This window comes from Hesperophylax consimilis, chromosome 29 (assembly GCF_061612785.1).
Source record: "Hesperophylax consimilis isolate HC1 chromosome 29, BYU_Hcon_1.0, whole genome shotgun sequence".
Taxonomy (NCBI): domain Eukaryota; kingdom Metazoa; phylum Arthropoda; class Insecta; order Trichoptera; family Limnephilidae; genus Hesperophylax; species Hesperophylax consimilis.
In genome coordinates this window covers 1,979,695-2,001,615 of record NC_142864.1, presented here as the reverse complement: position 1 = coordinate 2,001,615, position 21,921 = coordinate 1,979,695, and the positions used below count along the sequence as shown (strand labels likewise).

At 40.0% G+C, this 21,921-nt stretch overlaps 1 protein-coding gene across 1 annotated transcript; it reads left to right on the top strand.

Moving 5' to 3' along the window:
* The first annotated feature begins 59 nt into the window (after positions 1 to 59).
* On the top strand, positions 60 to 21,113 carry LOC149409765 (NACHT and WD repeat domain-containing protein 2). Its single transcript, XM_089649065.1, has 28 exons — positions 60 to 162; positions 1,521 to 1,609; positions 2,115 to 2,260; positions 2,391 to 2,565; positions 2,857 to 3,001; positions 3,128 to 3,353; positions 4,737 to 4,935; positions 5,725 to 5,967; positions 6,952 to 7,152; positions 7,444 to 7,583; positions 8,542 to 8,752; positions 9,133 to 9,302; positions 9,817 to 9,980; positions 10,290 to 10,453; positions 10,807 to 10,979; positions 11,220 to 11,439; positions 12,089 to 12,301; positions 12,973 to 13,177; positions 13,629 to 13,815; positions 14,053 to 14,174; positions 14,635 to 14,866; positions 15,387 to 15,605; positions 16,232 to 16,436; positions 17,079 to 17,229; positions 18,298 to 18,469; positions 19,328 to 19,459; positions 19,693 to 19,917; positions 20,921 to 21,113. The coding sequence occupies exons 1-28, from the start codon at positions 60 to 62 to the stop codon at positions 21,111 to 21,113; spliced, it is 5,025 nt and encodes a 1,674-aa protein (XP_089505191.1).
* The last annotated feature ends 808 nt before the right edge of the window (positions 21,114 to 21,921 follow it).

The window sequence follows — 21,921 nt, the reverse complement described above, 5'->3', positions numbered from 1 at the left end:
GATTTATATTTTGATTGTATTTTTTGAAGACTCGAGAAGGGCAAAAATAAGCAGCCGCCATGGACGACCGAACAATTGACCAGATTTTTGCCGGCTCCCTTAAATCCCTTCCACCAGTTAGCTCTAAGATAGTGCGGATATTCACTAGCTCGACCTTCACGGGTGAGTCTAAACTTCGTCCAAACCTCGTTCAAACCTCGTTCAAGCTTTGTCCAAACTTCTTTGTCCAACTCGCAACCAAACCTTGTCCAAATCTCATCCAAACCTAAACCAAATCTCGTCCTAATTTATATATTATCCAAGCCTCGTCCAAACCATAAATGTTCGCGATTATAATAATTCTCTCTCAAAATTTGCTAAAAAAATATTAGAAGCAAACAATTCTGTTAAAGTTTAGGGTATGGCAGCAGATCGATTGCCATCTCTGATGCACAAACAATACGTTGAATCTATTTTGCTGGAGTTTCAATAGAGCCTGTTCAGATGAACTTTCAGAATGAATCCCTTGCACACTATTGCACCAGCGAAAAACTCATCGGATAAGAGCCTTTCACAAAATATATGAGTGTCACAATTGGTACATTTTTATCACTCTTTATCATTTTGCAATAATGCACAACCAGATTTGTTTGTTCATTATGTAGGTACATTTATTGCGGCCCAATTTGATAAAAAATATCGGTAGGTATGGAAAAGTTAGCAACATATCGTTCGGGTGATGATTCTCAAGTAGGCTAAGAGATGTAGGCTTGGTATATATTTTTTATTTAATACGTTTTACACCCTGAAAGACATGCAACTGAAATTGTTTTGTACTTATTGGAGAGATGCCATCTATTTTTCTTAGATTTATCCTGTAAGCTCGATGTTTCTAAAATAATATTGCGAAAAATATTAGTATACCTACAGAAAATATAAATTACAACGCTTAATGAAACAATAAAAATTATAAAACCTTGACTTAAATTATGAAGACTTGTTCTAGGCATGAATTTTATTTTTAAACTTATTAATAGAATTATAGACAGTCCTGATTTACTAAGCCTAATCTCCTTTAACATACCAACTAGAACTACTCGGTCGAAAATTCTTTTTAATTGCAACAACAATAGCAGGACTGAGTCATTTAGATTCTCGCTTGTACCTAGATTGCATGCAGTTGGCAATAATTTAGCTGAAATTGTAGATATGTTCAACAAGAAGGCAATATATAAACCCAAATAATAATTACGGTTAGCGTAATACTATTCTTCTGCATGGGTTCTAAATAAGAAAAACTGTTCCTCTAAATTATTATGTAAATCACGTGTTTTTAAGGGTACCTAAACGCGAACCGTACCACGAATTACGGGAATTGAACGAATCAACTGCAAGCGGGGTTGCTTCGTTTCTTTCTCATAAGTTGAGGTTCAGTTCTGCAGTTCGGCTCGCAGATGTATACGTAGCATAAAAGCCCGTATGGGCGTATAATATGAATACATTATCGAACGAATATTTTAATGCAATGATTTGTGTTATAGATACAACTATGGAAAGAAACACATTGATGGCAAAATGTTATCCAAGACTAAAGGATTACTGTAGAGAGAAGCACGGACTGGAATTTCAGGTAAGTAAAATTAGGTCAGCCATTGAGACAATGGCATCTCCAATTGGGGTATGTTATGAGGCTGACGGTAGTGGAGAGGGGAAGGTGGTGGGAAAGTACCTGGTTATACAAATCTGGTCACCAAACCGGGTAAAGCCATTTCAAGCTACGTTTTGATTTTGTTTGGTGATCTTTCACCAGGGTGATACTGAGAGTATCTTCCAGTCCGGAACGTGCCGCCAATACACTAGACTAGCTTTTACCCGCGGCTTTACTTGCGTGGTTTTGGTGAGAAATTACTGTACAAAGAACGAAAAGTTTTTTTGGGACGAAAAGTAACTTATATCACTTTACAGTCCTGCAACTACTTCTATGCAAAAAATCACGCTGATTGGTCGCTCCGTTGCGACACTGGGCGTTTTGACTGGGTTTGTTGATGTTGACCGTAAAGTTTGAGGAACAGCTTTGATTTTGTTTTGCAGCCATCAAACGAGTAATTAATTAAATAATTGACGATTGATTGCAGGTGGTGGACATGAGATGGGGAGTGAGGGACGAAGCGACAGACGATCATATGACCACAGAACTGTGTATGAAAGAGATTGAGAATTGTCAGAGATTGTCGATGGGTCCCAACTTTGTGGTGTTCCTGGGACAAAAGTATGGATACAGGTAAGTCTGACGGTGAAGGTAGTTCCACCAATTCAATCTTTTAGCGATTTTGAAAGATGAAAAGAAATTTGGAAGATAAAATATTTGCCCCACGTTAAGCGCCATTTGTTAAAATTATTTTCTTCTGCAGGCCAATCCCGACCTACGTGCTAAGCTCCGAACTTCAGCTTTTGAGGGACGAACTTGCATCTGGAGGTACAGATGTTATCTTGCTGGATACTTGGTACCGTAAGGACGCCAATGCCGTGCCTCCTATATCGGTTCTTCAGCCCATCTCTTCGATTCTGGTCAATTTCAACAACAAGGTAACCTAGAAAAAAAATCTTACATATAATTTCTCTCTTCCAGACTAAGATCAAATCGTGGTCAAAATCCCACAGTCCTTAAAAAGGACCTCGCGCAAAAATCCTAAAGATGTTATAAACCGCATCTACACCAAGTTCGGTCTTTAATAAAGTGGTTAAAAACAGTAATGCTTTACGGAAATCATTTTACTGTTATAAGATTAAAAACTAGTCCCATTTAAAAATTTCGTTTAAAAGTTATATCCACTTCTGGCTTCTGATCAAATATTAAAACAGTCCATATTTTTCTAGAGGGTCCCAAAGCTTCAAGCAGAAGACCAAGCCGTTTGGTGGGACACCTTGAACAAAATGCAAAAGCTCTTTAGGAAGGCATCGCTGTCACTCTTCAACGCGGGAAAAATATCCAGAGACACAATGCATAACTATTTCATGTCAGGTAAGTTTACTGCAGAAATAAAGAAATCTAAACAGAAAAAGTCCATGTCTCCATCTCTTTGAACCTCGAAAGACAAATAATCTCTTCAGCGAAGTGATTACATGACTTCCTAAAAATAATTTTCAGTTACGGAGCGAGAGGTGATAAACGGAGTTTTGAGCGTGAAGAACACGAAGAACCATTGCTTGGCATACGTCCGGTATATAAACAACATCAATCTGCAGAATTTGAAGAAGGCCTCGCTGTTCGTTGATATACTGAACAGGAGTTTGGACACCGAGTCTTCTAAACTCTTGGCGAATCTCAGAGATGAAAGACTGCCAGCCAAAATAGAGACCACAAATATGCAAAAGTATGTAACTGTCTGCATTTCTTATACAAATATTACATTGAGTATCATATAAAACATTATCGTATACGAGCAGTGGCCGTTTTCTCTAAGGTGCTTGTGTGAAGTGAACTCCCATACAATTGATAAGAAAGTAAGATATATTTGTATAACAGCGCGCCATTCCAATTCAGTGTAAAAAAATCTACCCAATATATTGCCCAATAGCGAGTCCGAAATGAATACCATTTTTGTGCATTCTTGTGACTTCTGTTATAATAAATAGTTCATACAAAACACTAGTGGCGCCAGAGCGGTAGACGTTCAAACATTGAAGTTATTTAACACCAAATTTGTACGGAATCGTATTTTGCGAGATTCAACAGATGTTACCTTTTTATATAAAAATACAGTTTCTTGTGTAAATTGTGACTCTCGTATTAAAAACCATTTTTGTTACCTTCGACATTATATTCCTTAGCCACAGACATCTCCAAAATGTGTTTTGTTATGATGATATTCCTTCCTTTCTTTAGGACCTCCGGGGTTAATGTAAAAAAAGATTTGGGAAATATACATATATAAAATCGAAAAGACCAACATAGGATTTTTTCATATATTTGAGGGTTTTTTTTTCTCCTTCTTTCGCCGATTGAACTCCCAATCAAATAGGCCATGAAGCGCAACTGTAGGCACAGGAGTAGCTCCCGTTTTAAGCATGCCTGTGAGAATCTGAAAATTTTTTCTTTTTAATCTGCTCGTCTTTCCAATCTCGTATCTGACTCTTACTTTCATTGAAAGTTGAGTTCGCGTTATAAAATGATACCACTCGATGCAATAGCATTCCTCTCTATATTAACTACAAATTGTAGAGTATAATTGGTTATATAAGCCTTCTTGTTTCCAGCTTGGGATGGGTCTAACATCTCCCATGATTCTTGTCGGCTCTCATAATTCAATGCCGACAGTTCTTTTAATGTAGTCAATCCATCTCATCTTTGGGTCACTTCTGTCTTTAGCACAAACAAGCACGTAAGTACTCTCCGAACTCAATATCAAACGTGTTAGTCAATTTTGCTACAGCGTTCATCTATATGTTTATTTTTCACTAGCTGTACCCCGCGACGCATTGCTGTGGCTCAGTCTGTCTGTGCAGATAGAGTGGAGTGGTTGACGATGCATGAGCATTGACTGGCTGTCAGTTGGTTGATGATTCATGAACATTGACTGGCTGTCAGTTGGTTGATGATGCATGAGCATTGACTGGCTGTCAGTTGGTTGATGATTCATGAGCATTGACTGGCTGTCAGTTAGTTAATGATGCACGAGCATCGACTGGCTGTCAGTTGGTTAATGATGCATGAGCTTGACTGTCTGTCAGTTGGTTGATGATTGACCTTATTCCAGATACACAGTGGAGTGGATCGGCCGTGAAGGTCTGGACCCGGACACCCACGGAGAATACCTGAACCACTTCATAGCACATTTCTACCGAGGTATAGTGAAGCTGGTGGACCGCGCCATGAGGAGGGAGGACGGTAGCGCCCAGGGACAAATTGTTACGGAGCTTTTGCAGCATCTGCACGCGTGTAACAATTCCGTTAAAGTAAGAATTTTTCCCTAAAATAAGGTTATGTTATTTAGGCAGATACTAAAAATGTTAAAATATTCTTGACCAATAGCTTTCTTGCATACCTAGTAAACTAAATCACATCACGAGTGGCGTCAAATTAATACAAGAGCATCCATGATTGGATGAAAAAAGGAAGAATTTTTATTCTTTAAGAAGAACAAGACAATCAATTGTTATATCTCTGCCTTTACTTGCAGGTTTCTGTGTTGGTAACTCTTGATAGAGTAAAAGGTTCTTTACAATAATTGCGTTTATTAACGTTACAATAAATTAGTCTGGATTTAGCTACACTGTTCATTACCCGAGGGTTGATAATTCTCCGTTTCTAAAAGCTTGAAGTCTGACAAGGATACCCCACAGGCAATTGCTACACTCTAGCGACATCTGTCGGACTCTGGAGTAAGATTTATGACTAGTGTCATCTATTGCTTGAATACCCAACTTATTACCATTCATCACAGTGATTAACACCGCTGGTGAAAGACTGCAGGAGACTAGCAGAGGTACATGCGTTTCATGTAGGCGATCAGGATAGATCTAGGATCTCTAGGATCTAGAAATGTCGTGTTTTTTCAATACTATCCAGTCACCGAAACATTCATAGGTCTCTCAACTCCTTATTGTACTAGAGTTTTTTTTTTAAACAAGCTTAGCTTTCTTCCTTTCATGCCATGTGTCCCATTGAAACATCACAGTTTTTAAATCTTGCGGTAAACGCCTTTAAAACCTACCCCTTAAAACGTCTGTATACCATTATCTCAGGTTTTCTACGGCCGCGAGCCCACTCTGCAGCAGATCAAGGACTACATGCTGGGTCCTTCCTACCAGCCGCTCGTGTTTTACGGCGAGGGGGGATGCGGCAAGACCAGTCTCTTGTCCAAGAGCGCCGCGCTGTCAGCCGAGGACTGGTTCGCGGGCAGGCGGCCTGTGAGCATTATAAGGTTCCTCGGGACCACTCCAGATTCAAGTGCTCTGACGCCTACTCTGATTTCGATCTGCCAACAGGTAATGCTAATATTTTGGAAATTAATTTTGTTTACGTTTAGGGTCGCAATCGAATCAAGGAAGCTTCTTTAATTTTTGTGAGTTTTAAATCTTGGGTGTGCAATTTAATCCAATTTTATGTTGTGTGTACAACAATTGGCATCAATTATGTCACAATAACCACCATGATGCGAGACGGCAGACCAACCTTTGGTATCTCCTGCTGATGTTTTCCCCCGACAATTGGTGTCTAGCCATTCGTCTCCATGGAGAAGATTTTACTGAAATACTAAATAGACTAAAATATTGCGAATTTATTAAGAATCTCTTAATTTTTTTCGTAATCCGGTTAAAAACGGGACTGCAGGGCCCTTAACGGATGAATAGATAGGTTTCCTGAAAACTTTTATTAAAAAAATAATGTACTAAGTATCGCGATGTTGGAACACATGTTCACAAAAATCATTATGTTTTCGCATTCCATCATTATCATTATCATCATTATCATTATCAGGGCAAATGCAGGTGCATGAAAACGTGTTACGAAGTATTAGGAATGCACTAAAAGTTAAATAGGAAACGTGATGCCTGCAATCCCGTTTTTAACCGGATTTTAATAAATCAGTAATACTCATTTATCTCCGTGCAGTGCTCCTAAGTTGCTCCATCCTTATTCCACTCAATCAGTTGATCTTTTCGTCGAACTGCCTATCTAGATCATTTCGACTAGTGCACCCACTTGGTTTTTCACAATTTTCGGTATCCCGACATTTGGCGTTCTACATGGCAGTTCATCGAAGTCTCTGTTAATTTTGAAGATTATTTTATCCAGTAAATGTCCAAGAATATTGCCGTTTTGGTCACAACGTTATTGGTGAGAGTGCAAATTCATGCTGCAAACGTTGTAAGTACTGATATTATACATTTATTGAAAAGCGTTTTCAATGATTTTTTTTCGGGAAATAAAGGAAGTTACGTAATATTATTTATATCGTTTTCTTTTAGATATCCTACAATTTCTCTCTCCCCTTCGAGAACATCCCCGACGACCTGGTGCCTCTGACGGCACATTTCAAGCAGCTGCTCTGCTGCGCCAACCAGGAGCAACCGCTGCTCCTCTTCCTGGACTCTGTGGACCAGCTCACGGGGGCGCAGGACGCCAGCAAGGTGTCGTGGCTGCCCACCAGACTCCCAGCGTTCTGCAAGGTACATAACTTTACCTACAGTAAAGTAGACTAACCTAAAATCCATCAGACTAACCTAACCTAACCAATTGTTTGAGGCCCAGTTAAAAATAGAATTTGGAAACAGGAAAGCGAATACATTGTATACGGTGGATGGCAAATAAAAAATCGATTTCCAAGCCAAAATGAAACAAAAATTCTAAGGCACCGTAGTAAATTTTATAGGATGTGTTTTAATAGGTCGTTAATTAGAGGGTTTCCTGTACCCCGTTGACCACATTCGGTCTTTTTGTAACATTTGTGATATTTTCAGGTTTTGGTGACATGCGCTTGTGAAGAATCGAACCCAGTAGTATCAAGGGAGTACAATCTGTTGAGGAGGATGATTGACAATGACAATAACTTCATAGAGGTCAGCGCTCTTGGCGAGGATTTGGCTATGCAGGTCACTAAGTAAGATATCAAAATTTAAGATATATTCCACATCGTTAGATTTTTCTAGATATAAATACAAACACTGCCAATATCATAATATGTCGTGAATAAATAAATTTTAGGCCAACTTTCTTAAAAATCTTTGTTCTACTCGAATGTGAGCCTTATTATTTTGCTGGTTCGTTGCCGTGTTCAACAACTCTTGTATTTTTTTGTTTGACTAATTATTGGTAAAGACCTTGGGTCTTTTGAGATTTGAGATTTTCAGGGCCAAAAGTAGTATAGTGTTTTGTTTTTGGGTATTATACCGTGTTGCGCTACCTCCTTCTTTAGCCAACGTTTCGGACAGGATTGCAGTGTCCATCATCAGGGCAGATGTGCCAGATTACACTGCAATGCTGTCCGAAACGTTGGCTAAAGAAGGAGGTAGTGCAACATGGCATAATACCCCAAAAACAAATCACTATAGTAGAGACTTTGTTTTTTTTTTGTGATTCGTTATTTTTTCGCGTAACTCGCAATTTTCGGGCAAATAATGCCAACATTCGTATTTTTCAAGAATTTCAAAACGAGAAAGTAATATTTATTTGTCTATGTTTTTTTTAAATTTGGCCAAAAATATCGCAATTTTCGATGAAACATAACGCGGAAATATCAGATTATTTTGCCCTCCCCTCTCTTTTTAACATATCACATTTTTACAAGCAGATTTCAGTACGTTGTCGAATGTCTTCAATGTCTTTAATTTTTTCCAGGATATGGTACCAAATGACCTGAACCAACCTGTTTTCCTCCTTCTGTCACAAATCACCTTTTAATTTCCAAGTATCGCTGCCATTCAATAAGTGTAGAGAATATTGTTTTGTCTGTTTCCAGGATGTGGTGCAGCAACCAATTTGTAGTATTTATTCCCATCTCTTTCAGGTTTTGAGCGCTGTTCAATAATCTTTGTATTTGGTTGTTTGTCGGTGTACAGGATGTGGTGTCGCACCGCCTGCCGCGACCTGAATAACTACCAGTGGCGCCTGGTTTCCAACGCCATCACCTCCTGCTCATTGCCCATCTTCGTGAAGCTCGTATTCGCTGAGGTCTGCCGCTGGAGGAGCTACACGAGGCCGCAGGAGACCAAGCTGGCTGCCACTGTTATGGACTCCATCATGATGCTGTTTGAGCGGATTGAGAAGCAGGTAAGTGTTTTACTTCCCGACTGTAACATTTGTAAGATTTTAAAGATTTTGTAGTATTTTGTACGATTTGTAAGATTTGAAGATTTACAAGATTTGTAAGATTTTATAATATTTTATGGGATTTGAAGATTTATAAGATTTGTAAAATTTATAAGATTTGTAAGATTTTGTAAGAGTTGTAAGATTATATAAGATTTTTAAGTTAGATATATTTGGAAAATTTATAAGATATCTGCGATTTATAAAACTTGGAAGAATTGTAAGATTTTGTAAGATTTTGTTAGGTTTGTAAGATTTGTAAGATTTAGAAGGTTTATAAGATTTATAAGATGTCATCAGATTTTGTAAGGTTTTACATACACACATTCCATACTTTCTAGCATGGTCGCATCCTCGTATTCCACGCTCTCGCCTACATCACAGCAGCCAAGAGCGGTCTCTCGGAGAGCGAGTTGGAGGACTTGATCTCTTTGGATGACAAGGTTTTAGACGATGTGTACCAATACCATCTTCCTCCCACCAGGAGAATTCCGCCACTGCTTTGGACCAGGTAAAACTTCATCTTTTTGGAGCGAAGTCAAGTATTTATGAGGGTGGTGTAGTGCAATATCGGCGAAGATATTTTATGGTCTCCTGTCGCTAGAGAGCCATAATGACAAACATAATTGACAAAACACATAACTACTTCTATGCCTTCTAGGCAACCATATTTGTGAAATGAGTGAATATACAGTCTACTTTCACTGCGATGGAAAGTTTCCTGAAAGAGAACCCTTGTTCCATCACAACGATAACAGAGATGTGCTGTGTGTTGAACAGTATACTCTTTTGACATTGAGATCAGTGTTGCAAACTGTAAACTGTGCGGATGAAGATAATACGGAACATTGACACCAGTTGCAAAATATCTGCTTTGGTCATACTTTTTTTCCCTTGTTCTCTATGATAATCTTTCATTTATGATTTCTGATTTTGTAATTAATTTGGTTATATTCCTCCCCCTTTTACTATCTCTTGAGGGCATTTAATTTCTTTATCTACGACTTTCCTTTTCAAATTTCCAGGATAAGAAACGATCTTCCTAATTACTTGTCGGAAAGGGAGGCCGATGGAGTGAGCGTCATGAGCTGGTACCATCGGCAGTTCAGGGACGCGGCCAGAGAGAGATACTTCAAGAACATGAACATGGCCACTTACTTCCATTCCAGTATTGCAGACTACTACCTTGGTAAATATTACAGAAAAAAACCATGTTCCCCTCCCTAACAAAGAAAATAGTGTAGTCCTAAATCAACGGAATTAACAGGTAAAAATGCCATGGAGAACACACAACTCCCCGAGAGTGATAGAAGACCAAAATACATGGAAGACATGTTATTCTAAAGCAATGCAGAGATGTGTCGATCTGTAGTCATGAGGATTTAAAGGATTTTTGGGATACTTCGTGGTCCTCTTATTTCTTTTGGCAACATTTCAGAGAGCCTCAATCGATATGACCATCAATGTGTTATCATAGATTCTTCCTCCTTTAATACAGGAATTTGGGGTGGAGGCGTACCCAAGCCTTTCAAATACACCGAGATTCAACGTCATCGCTTTGGTCTCACGGATAAGGAAGGCGTTGCCGACAGGAAGGTTCCCCTTCAGCCTCTGGCCTTCGTGTCGGCTGATGGCTGTGCATCGAGATACAACCTGCGAAAGGTAAGAAACAACCTTTACAACAGCTGATACACCATTCTTGTCATGTCAATCAACAAAACACTATATGGCGTCTCCTTTTCTTATGCTCGTAATAACGTTGTGAGTTGAAAATAATTGGGTTTACGTAGAAATTCGAGACCGAAAAATTTATGCGAAATTCATGTCGTCAAAAGAAATCGTTCGAGAGGTGTGACTGTTTCAATCTACAATTGATTCACACGATTCCAACAAGGTGGGGTACTTAGTAACAGTCTATAGTAGATGAACTCTTCACATGAACTCTTCTGCGATGCTCATCCATAATTTTTACAGTATAGATTGATTTTTAATTCATCCTTTTCTTATTACTCTAGTTTGGCGAGCTACCATTTCACCTGATTCGATCTCGCCGTTTCAAGGATCTTTACGAGCACGTTCTTTTCAACTACGATTGGCTTCACGCCAAACTCAAGTCCTGTCCCCTGCAAGCCTTGCTCGCAGATTTCGAGGATGCCTGCTTACACATTGAGAACAAGGAGGCCACCAGGTGAGCCTATGTCTTTACCATTACCACTTGCTACGGCTGTAAAGGTTATTTCATGATAAATCTAATGAACAATCAATCACATTGTTAGTGCCTATCTATTGTGAGATGAGTTGAGAAAGGAACTGCCAGAAGGATGGTTTTTGAACTACGCGGATTAAGCCAGGAAAGAAATACAAATGCAGGCGACATCGGTTATTCTGCTCTTATCCGTCAAGTTAACCCAACTCTTTACCATTCCAGGGAGTTGGTTCTGGTTGCAGACGCCCTGCGTCTCGGAGGCGCGGTCCTAGGCATACACCCAGACATGTTGGCTCCGCAGCTACTGGGGCGCCTTTTGCCTGAGGCGGGGGCGCACGCGGGACTGCGCTCGCTGCTCGCACAGTGCGACGGGCCCGGCCGGGCTCACTGCGCCTTGCTGCCGCTACACCATTGCTTACATACTCCTGGTGGGCCTCTCAAGGTAAGTTTCTTTATTTTTTAATAAGCGTAACGTGTGGTGTGTGAGAGGAATTATAGCTGTTGTTTTTATCATCGCACAAGGGTTCCAATTGCCTGAAGCCAATGGGATTATGGCGTCACCAGTTTGGGGTGTGTTGTGTAAGGTGAAAGAAAGACAAAAGGAAAGGAAATGAGAAACAAGATGGGTGGAAAGTAATTAGCTATTCATATCTGCTCACTAAACACGGCCAATGTCATTTTAAGCAAAGTATAGATTTTGAAATGTGGCCTTAATTAATATACTCTGGGTATCTGCCACTGTATGTAATCGACCAATTTAACTCTGTGAGATAAGAGCTTGTTCTGTCTTACTGCCAGCATTCTACCAATGGCACTTTTAGATATAAAAATGTGCTTTTCACTGTGGTTACACTAGTTTAACGAGTTCTCTCTCTCGGAAAACACGAATAATATTGAAATTAGTTCTCCAGGGCATATCGATGCTGAAATAATGCAACTTTAAATCTTATTGACCGATGAATGCATCCAATTGTAGTATCCGTTACAAAACAAAGATGAACAAGCAGTCTCGAACTTGTTCTCGGTGCATATAAATCTTGAGAGTAGTGTAAGGTCCTCATACTATCCATAATCTTCAATCGTCTTTTCAGTACTCCCTAGAAGGCCACCAGTTCGCCGTGTTCTCGTTCCGCCTGACTTCCGACTACCGCTACATCGTGTCCATATCCAATAAGCTCATCACCTGGGACCTCTCCACGAGCGACCTGGCCAGGGACATCTGCCCTCAGCTGGAAGGTATAATGCAACAGCTGGCGATCAGTCCAGATAACAAATGGGCATCTGCTTTCACGAATAATAATCAGGTATGGTTGAAGTGTTCCACAGCTGGTGCTTGTAATTTTTCTTATCAGTACGACATAATATAATCGTGACTTAATATATTTCAATCGCCCATTTTTTATCATTACATTATTTTACCAAAATATCCCCTACTTCTACCAGAAAGCTACCCGAACCAGGATGATAGGTTTATTTTAAGTCGAATCACGCGCTTTATGAGGAACTTAAAACATAAATTTGGATCTGAGTCCAACATACGCAACCAAACTATATACGTTGGGGCACTCGTATGTCGAGGTACCACTGTAATTGTATACTAAAGTATGGAAAATATCTAGTAGATACGGATATGTGATATTTTATTTAATTGTTTTTTAAAATTATGATATAATGGCCATTAAAGAATTCGGTTTTTTCATTACTTTGGAGGCAACATTAGAATTTTTGTGAGTTAACTAACTAACTAACTAACTGAACTAAGCAATTGTGCATTTTCAATTTTTGACACAAAACCCGCTCCTGAGTAGCAAGTGATCCTCAGTATGCTGCCAAGCAAGTTCACTACCCTATTTATTTTGCATTTTCTGCGTAACCCTCAAGTAATTTTCCGTTCCCCGGGTCATTTACTTTGCACATTAATCTCTTAACTTGTGATTGTATGCCCTTGACCAAAGATATATCAATCTCACTCCAGGTGGTGATCCTCAATATGTTGTCCAGCGAGTTTGTGACCCTGGATTGTCCCTTCACGGAACAGGACGAGAAAGTGAGCGGCGTAGCGCTGCTCGACCACAGGCTGATTCTGCATGGTACCAGGCACTGGGGTCTCTGGACTTTGCAAGGGGAGCCTGTGAACATCTCAAGAGCGCCCGACACACAAAACGAAGATGGCGTGGATAGTCAGTGGGAGATTTTAAGTAAGGAGGTTTAAAATGCCATAAAATAATGCTTTTTCCTCTCAAGCTATCGCCTTTACCGGGGGCGTGTATCGTACAGTCCTTGGAGGCTCTAAAGCTGTGAATACGATAAGAATATTTAAAAGGAATGTTGATATTTTTTACTTTATGAAAACATATTGACGGTTTTTGTAAAGGAGCTTTGCCAACCTCCTAAAGAAATCTGTGAACCTTAAGAGACTTTTGGAGTCCCCATGCCTAAGATTGTATTACACATCCTTGTAGATCGTTAGTTTTTATGGCTTTTTTAGTCGAGTTTGTACTTTAATGGAAGACTTGTTGGTAAGATATCTTTTGTTGATTCGTTCCAGATCGGAAAATCTTTTCAATCCCAATTACGTAAGTAAACTCAAACCTCTTAGTTTTTTATGATAATTATATGTTTCATTTACAGCTATTGAGCTATCAGACCTGGACAACTACCACATAGTCCTGTGGACCGGTAAACTGGAGGAGACAGCTCTTAAATTGCACGCTTTCTGGGAGGGCAAGCCGGTGAAACCCATCGATATCAAGTCTGCGATGGTGATGGGAAAAGCCAGAGACCTGTTTTATTGCTGTGATGAGGTTGGAGTTGCCAGGTAACCTGACTCAATATTGCGGTATCACACCAAAATTTGATGTAATTAAATTGAAATTATTATTTTATATTTACATTATTATTTTTTTTTAAGTGTTTAAACAAGCAAGTCGTTGATATTTCAATAACTACAATTTTAATAACTTGCTGTGTTGGTTTAAATTGTAATCTGATTTTTTAAAGCTATTATAATCAACAACTTTCATAAAAAAATAACTAATATAAAAATAATATCCAGGTATCGGTTGGACAAAGAAGATGTGGAATGGAAAAAGGAATTGGAACTGCTCTATGAACTTCCAGAAACTGCTGATATGATGCTGCAACTGAAATTAGCATGGGATGAACAGATTTTATTGGGTATGAAATTTTTTGAATAAATATAAAAACTTTCAGATCATTGGGTGATAATGATAATGGGCGCACCACTTTCCAGACTGTGTTTTCCATGGGGTCTTCGGATACTGTCCCCCCTTTTCCTAGATACATAAGTCTTCTCAGGGAAAAACAGTTCATCAGCACCCTTATGCCCTTGGAAGAGTGTCGAAGACTGGAAAACTTGCATTGCACTGATCCGGGTGGCCCGCCTGGGGGAGGGGCGGACGCCTGTCCTGGAACAAACTAACATTCATTTTTTTAATCTTTTTTTCTCTATGATTAGGTTTTATATGCTCCTGCATCTTGAATTGGGTTCTGCTGGATTATATTCACTCGACACTATCGTAAGCAATGAAAGAGAACGTACCCATATTATTGATTAGTTCTTCATTTTTTATTACAAATATTTTGTGGAGCGTTGCAATTGTTATTTTGTATTCAGGGACTTCCACCTACAGCTTCACTGTGTGGGACTTCAACGATCTGATCCAGTTCTCACAGCAGCCTGAAGATCTGGACTCTGATCCAAACCCCTCGACGATTGGTGCTGACAACATCAGAGAGGCTCTGGTGCTTCAACTCCCCCACACCATCAGGAACATCTCCACCAAGCTGATGCAGAGTAACTCTGCGATGGTCAGTTCGGATAAGAAATATGCCGTAGCAGGCGTTAGGTAACGATATATTTCATATTCTGTCAACAAACATTCCTGGTCTATGAATAACTTGACGATATTTAAATCCTCCATACCCTATTATCATCATCGGTCGCGCAAAAAAGCGAATAGACGCCCCCAATTGTCTTCCTCAGGCGCCCTCGAAATCTTCTGCCATTGAAATTCGCGCAATACACGTACGTATATTCTTTTACGCGTTCATTCGCTCTACATTCCCAAACTATCTCAAGTCATCCATCATGCATGGTTTTACATGAGATCATATTTATGAAGCAATCACTCTAAATTCATCCTTCCTCTGCCAGTTTCTTGTCTCACTGCATTACATCAGGGTATGTATCAGCTCTCCACTGTGGACTGCTAGCTTTGCTTCTTTGGACAACTTTTATTATCGCCAACCGCGTTCGGTCCACTATATCAGCCAAAGAGTCTCAAATCACGATTTTCTCAAAGTCATAATAAGCATGATGCAATCCAATTATTCCCTTTTCTTACTCATTTTTCCACTTTCTTACAGAAAGAATCTCTACGTCTGGAGCCTTCTTTCAAAGCAGCTAATCAAGATACTTGATGCTCACTTCGGCAGAATTGTTCAGTTGGAACCACTGACGGTGGGCCGTTGGAACTCAGTAATCACCTCTTCTATAGATAGATCCGTCAAGGTGTGGAACATAGACAATATATTCGAGCAGGTGCACGTAATTGACAGGCAAGAGTTGCCCATCGATTCAATCAGGTAAAAGAAGAATACAAGCGTAATATTATAAAACTTACTTGCTTATGGTCGTGAGAAGTGGTGACTAAAGAAAATAAATTAGCAGCAAAATTGTCTCCCCGCCCAACGCCTTGCACCATAGTAGGAGAGGTGGATTCGTACGTCTGTCACTCCTGGACACACTGACCCTCAGATTCCTACTCTCTCCTCATACCTTTTCCACCACAGAAACTCCTCGTCTTGATTTCAATAAAAGACCCTCCACAGAGCATCAACAAATTGTAAGAATGGAAACTGATAACAATTTAAGATTGAAAAATTTGTAAGGTTGTAAGAATTCATGGATGTAAGAATTTAAGATTGTAAAATTGTAGAAATGTAAGATTGCAAAATTAAAAGATTACAATAATTAAGGACTGTAAAATTTTAAGATTTTAATATTACAAGATTGTTAAATTATAAGATTTTGTGGGTCACAAGATTTGGATGGGCTGTTCACGTAAAAAATAATGGCAGACGATAGAAAACCATAGATCCCGAAAGACACCCCACGGGGAACTACTTTGAAGCAAACCAAGACTAACTGTGTGGAAAAAGAATGACGCATGGTGATGAGGAAAGATTTTTATTTGAGTATTTTTTTGCAGCTTGTGCAAAGAGCAACCCCTAGCCGTCACAGTGACCAGGGGATGTTTCGGAATCTGGGATCTGAAGAAAGGGAAACTTCTTGCCCAGCTTTCAGACAGCCCGCTAGGTGCCATTGTAACGCACGCCGAAATAACGCCCGATGGAACTTATATCGTCTCAGCTGAATCGGGGAACTTCGTCATTTGGGAAACTAAGGAACAGAAGGTAAAATAAAAAAAAAACACACTGGCATTCTTTCTTCTTCTTGACTTTCTTCTATCCCTCCTTAGAGAGGAATCCGAAGGAAAAGGCACCACTTAAAAACAATTATATAAAATGTACACTCTTTAAAAAATATAAATATAATCGTATTGTTTTCTGACATGTCGCAGTCACAGTCGCTGAACTTTATATCTACTTCGCCAATACGGGCACCTTTGAAGTTCACAGGTGAATGTGTCTTTTAAAATTTAATATCAAAATATCTAAATATTAAATAGCAGGTAATCCTGCTTATTTCTTCATATTTACTATTCTGAACTCCAAATTTCTAAACACTTCTCTATGTCATATGCATTTTCCTTACATCATATTTTTGAAGGGAACCCTCTACCTTACAACTTCAATAAGAGTCATCCTCACGATTACTATTTCGAGTCTTTGATCTTGTCTAAAACAGTTATTTTTTTAATGTCTTCGGCATTAAATACGTAAGAATTTCCAGACATTTTGTTTTTGAGGAGTTTTTTTTTATAGTGTACCTACACTTGTTACAAGAAATAATCATAAATAAAACACTTAAACTGAAGGCAGAATATGATAAAGAAAGTAGGTATCACGAAACTAAAGCGTCTTGTATAATTTCAGGTGCTATTCCGAGAGGAACAGGTGGGCATTAAACAGGTCATTTTGATGGAACAAGGAGCGCAATGCCTGACTATATCCAAGCCGCACAATGCCATCGACGGCAATGATGGTGGAAAACTGACTGGAGTTGCTGTTCTTCGAACTGTACCAGGTAACAAAACACTTCATATTATATGGAATACTATCCAAAATATTCACAGAAAGAACCCATCAATTTTAATTAAATTCTGGTTGGTAATAAGCTTAACAGCATCTATAAATATGACGAGATGCCTCCTAGACGTTCTGCTTCACCTTGGCTCTTTCAACTCTTCCAGCCAAAATGTTTATATATTTTAAATGCTTGATAATTTCTAAAAACGCTCCTTTTTTATGTGACACCTCACAAGAGTGTCCCTGCCTGTGCAGTGTACAGACAGGGGAACTATGTCACCACCCGGTTCGGCGGCGTTGTGAGGCGGAATAAGGTAGGGGCTGTAGGAAGGGGTTTGTTAATGCGGGCCTTGAAGAGGCTCGGATTATAGGAGGGAGGAAAAACAGGGTAGCTCGTTCCACATACGAGCCGACTTACACAAAAACGAGTCGTAAAAACGGCCCGTTCTCATGAAGCCAACGTCAACCGTGAACGGGTGTTCAGCTCGTGTCCGTCGAGTTTCGCGCACGTGCACCAGTGCATCAGGAATCAATGCTTCTAGCTCCTTGGAGCAGGCTCCATTGAAATACCTGTAGAACAGACACAGCATGCCTACATTGCGTCTATGCATTAGAGAAGGCAATCGGTCTGTTAACAACGGATTGTCAATCAGACGGATCGCTCTCCTTTGCACAGATTCAAGCAGGTTTATCAAGTATTTTGGGGCACCAGCCCAAAGGTGGCTCCCAAATTCAATAGTTGGGCGGACTTGAGACTTGTACAGGGTCAGCAGCTGGTCTCTGTTGAAGAATCTCCTAGCCCTGTACAAGACGCCCAACTTTTTGGAGGCCTGATTTACTCGGGCTTCTATGGATCCCCGATCAACCTTTCCCTGTCCAACCTTTGTGAATATATCTCTAACTACTTAATAATTAAATTTACCTTCCTCAAAATCGCAAGTAACTGTATCGCTTTTGATATTCCTATCCAAGAGGAATCTTCCGTCAAAGTTTATGCTTGCGTTAGCTTTTTCATGTGACTTTAAATATTTCACAAATGGTCTAAGTTTCCAACGCCCTTTCCCAGACGGCGATACCATCTTCAAGGTGGAATACCCCATTAAGTGTCCTGCTGGAGTGGTGTTCCGAAGTGCGGCGGTGACTGCGGATGAGCTGCACGTGGTGGCTCCCAGCGTGGACAAGACGGGCAGGGAGTGTTTGAACATCTACCACGCCAAGACGGGCACATTTGTTCACAGGTGAGTTGTGAAAAAAGTTAATATTTTTATTTAATTAGCTCCACACTAGAGGCCCTAAAGAAAATAATTTCACTCAAGGCCTATGTCACCTTTGGGGATGCAGCGTAGAGGGATTTTTAAGGAAAGGTAGGGAAGGGAAAGGTATGAGGGGTGGGCAGGAATCTGGGGGTCAGTGTGTCCAGGAGTGACAGGCTTTGAATTCATTACTCCCACTGCGGTGCAAGGCGATGGGTCCAGAGTCTTGCTGGAGAGGTAAAAAGCTCTCCCTCAATCAATCTCTCCAAATACGGTCCGCCATATAGTAGTATCCGCCGCCAAGACCTGAACAACCCTCACTCCAAGTCACCAAACGTAGCGAACCACTTGGGGCGACATATGGCAGAGAAGTGAAAAGTGAAAACGCCTTGACAGCATACCTGGTCTAATGGATATTGCTCTTCTTTGTCTTTACATATCCTCGATGTCTTTCAGGTTGTCTATGATAATATGTCCCAGGTATTTAAGCTTCACATAGATTCCTTTTGTTTCAATAGGTCCTGGAAAATGAAATTTTGGGCCGCGAAATTTTGTCTTTGATAACGGAAATTGGTACATTTGAGTGGATGCCACCAGATTATCGAAAGGCCAACCTTGTGATGGAATCCCCTTGTTCCTTCATTTACCGCATTGTTTCCCCTTTGCGCGCATTTTGCCCTTGTTTCGCATTTGCTTGTTGTTGAACGGTCGAAATTGTATTAAGGTTCTACTCCTTCCCCAGCAGACAAAAGGATCGGAAAGGTGAATGTTGGGAGGATGTAGGTATTTATCCAAGAATAAACGTTGCCCGAACACCTTTTATTATTGTTTTGTTTGTTTTAGAATTCCGATGAGGAATTGTGGCATCAAGGACATGACTTCTCTAGTGGCAATGCCGCACAAGCCACACTGGGTGGCTGTCATAGGCGCCGACAGAGGAAGCATCCTGGATATTAAAACCAAAAGACACGTCAGGTGAGATGTCATTTTTCATTTGCCAATTTGTTTATACAACAGATACGTTATTTACCCTTCCATTCTCAAATACCTAGCTAACATAGCTTTATAAACGAACATTTTGAGTAACGTATCTAGAGATGTGTACGTTACTGAAAACGTATGAGGTTACTCTAGACGGTAAGTTGGGCCTTTTAGCACCCCCACGAGCATGAGTAGCACACCACCTTATGCCAAACTTCTATTTTCAGGTTCATCCCTCGCTGGGGCGGCCAGGTCACAATGGATGGCAAGTCAGGCCTGTTCGCACCCCCTCGAGGTGGACTGGAGCTGCTCGAGCTGAAGCGCGGCCAGACCGTGAAGACATTCATCCCTCGGGTGGCGGAGGGGGTGTTTAGCGTGCTGTCCACCTTCTCGGCCACCAATGAATATGTGCTCTACTACCATAGCGGGAGAAAGACGTTGAGGGTATTTAGGTATAAACATACTGTATAATGTATAACATGTGGATGAAGAGATGGGATGCGTTTAGGACGAGAATTTGACCAATTCATCAAATTTCAAGTTCTGTTATTATATTACTAGCCAGATGTTTCACAAAACTGAAATATTAACAGAACTTCATTTGAACCTTCACGTAACTTGAAAATATATTTCAAAGTTAATTTGGTAGTTCTGTGAAAGTTATTTTGAGGTTCTGTTATTATTCCAGTTCTCTCAAGTAACTGGCCTATAGTGATATAATATCACAACTTGAATAGGTCTTTCACGGAACCCGAAAATGAACGTTGATATTTGATGAATTGTTCAAATTCTATGAGACAACCCATACTAGAGTCATTGAATCAGAGTAAAATCGTTACTTAGTTTCAGATGCCAGGTGTGCGGCTCCTGCAGGGACTAGTAGAGAATTAGAAATGTTTTCACTATCTTTTGAATCGTACAATTTATGCTATGTAGCTTTTAATTTGACTTACTTTGCTTCAGTTGTTGTACTAACTGCATATTGTATAAATGTTTTTAAATAGGTTATATCTTAATAAACTGCTTTGCTTTGACTGGCTAGAATTGTACTGCTTCTTCGTCTGTACTGTTACACCCTCTCCATAATGGGGTGGAATAGCCCTTGTCCCTGTCTGGCAAAGGTGGTGCCTTCATTTTCTCTATTTTGTAAGCGCTTAGTTTCCTGCCACTGCGCCACCTCTCATGTAGCGGTAGTACTGAATAGGAAGGTTCCCTTCGCCCCTGATCTCCAGTTTTCTTGTGGTCCTGTTAGCTCGATTAAGTTACTTAGTCCTCAAGGTTCGTCAGAAATCTTTTCTCTACTATACCATCATCTTCACATCTGGCCACTGTGCTGATGGGGATGGTGCAAGGTGTTCGAAGGACCACCTCCCATCCCAGTGCTCACTGTCTTGTTAAGTGTATGGTCATTTGTCAATTGTATGGTCACTTGTCAATTGTATAGTTACATTTCAGGATGGAGGACGCAGTGCAAGTGGCCGAATACCGCGTGCCCGCCGAACTGACGGCGCTGGGCAGCACTGTGGGAGGGCACGTGACGCTGGGCACGCTAGATGGTGCGCTGGCCGTGCTTGTGCTGGCAGACCCGGATCTGCCCGTGCCTGAGGACCTGGTCGGCAGGCACGAAAAGAAGGGGGACAAACATTGAACATGATATTCAAAAGATTTCTAGAAAACTACTCTTATATTTTTTACTGTTGCATTGTCAAATATTTACTTTCCGTTTTTATTTGTTTATCATAGTTTTATTACCAGATTTTTCAGTCTCGGTTAGGGGTAAATTAGGTAATGATTGCCCGCTTAAGGAAATTTTCATTTTGAATTAGTTTAGGTTTGCTCCTAACCACCATATTACAAAACAATAAATAGTTGCAAAATATTTAATTGATTTTATACCAAATCGTTCCATCCATAACCAAATTATGTTTTTTTTTTAACTGATCAATAGAACAGCAAAATTTTCAGTAATTGCCCACTTGTTCATAGTGATTTCCACAATAATGAGAGTGATTGCCCTCTTGTTCATAGTGATTCCCACAATAATGTCAGCGATTGCCTACTTTTTCATTGTGATTCCCACATAAATGACAGTAATTGCCCACTTGTTCATAGTGATTCCTACAATAATGACACTGATCGCCCACTTTAGTGATTCGATAAAAATCGTTATTAAAGAACCTGAAAATGGTGCACACTTATTTATTTTTTTATAATTATTAATCGGTGAAAAATTAAGATAATGTAAGAAATACCCGCAACATTGAAAAAACTTCCAAGTGCTTCACAAAACCTGATTTCATTTTTCAACAATGTAGTTGTGCCTTGTTGAAAGTTGTCGATTCGCATTAAACTTTTTTATTTTAAAATGATTACACTACCCATACTACCCGTACTACCCATTTTGAGAGCAACGCTTGTGTAAAAAGACGGAAAAATGAATGAAAACAAAGTTTTTA

Excerpts from the sequence above, each read along its gene's own strand:
- LOC149409765 (XM_089649065.1), top strand. The coding sequence starts at position 60 with ATGGACGACCGAACAATTGACCAGATTTTTGCCGGCTCCCTTAAATCC. Across the intron at positions 8,753-9,132 it reads TTGAGCGGATTGAGAAGCAG|CATGGTCGCATCCTCGTATT; the intron begins GTAAGTGTTTTA and ends CATACTTTCTAG. Across the intron at positions 17,230-18,297 it reads TGTTCTTCGAACTGTACCAG|ACGGCGATACCATCTTCAAG; the intron begins GTAACAAAACAC and ends GCCCTTTCCCAG.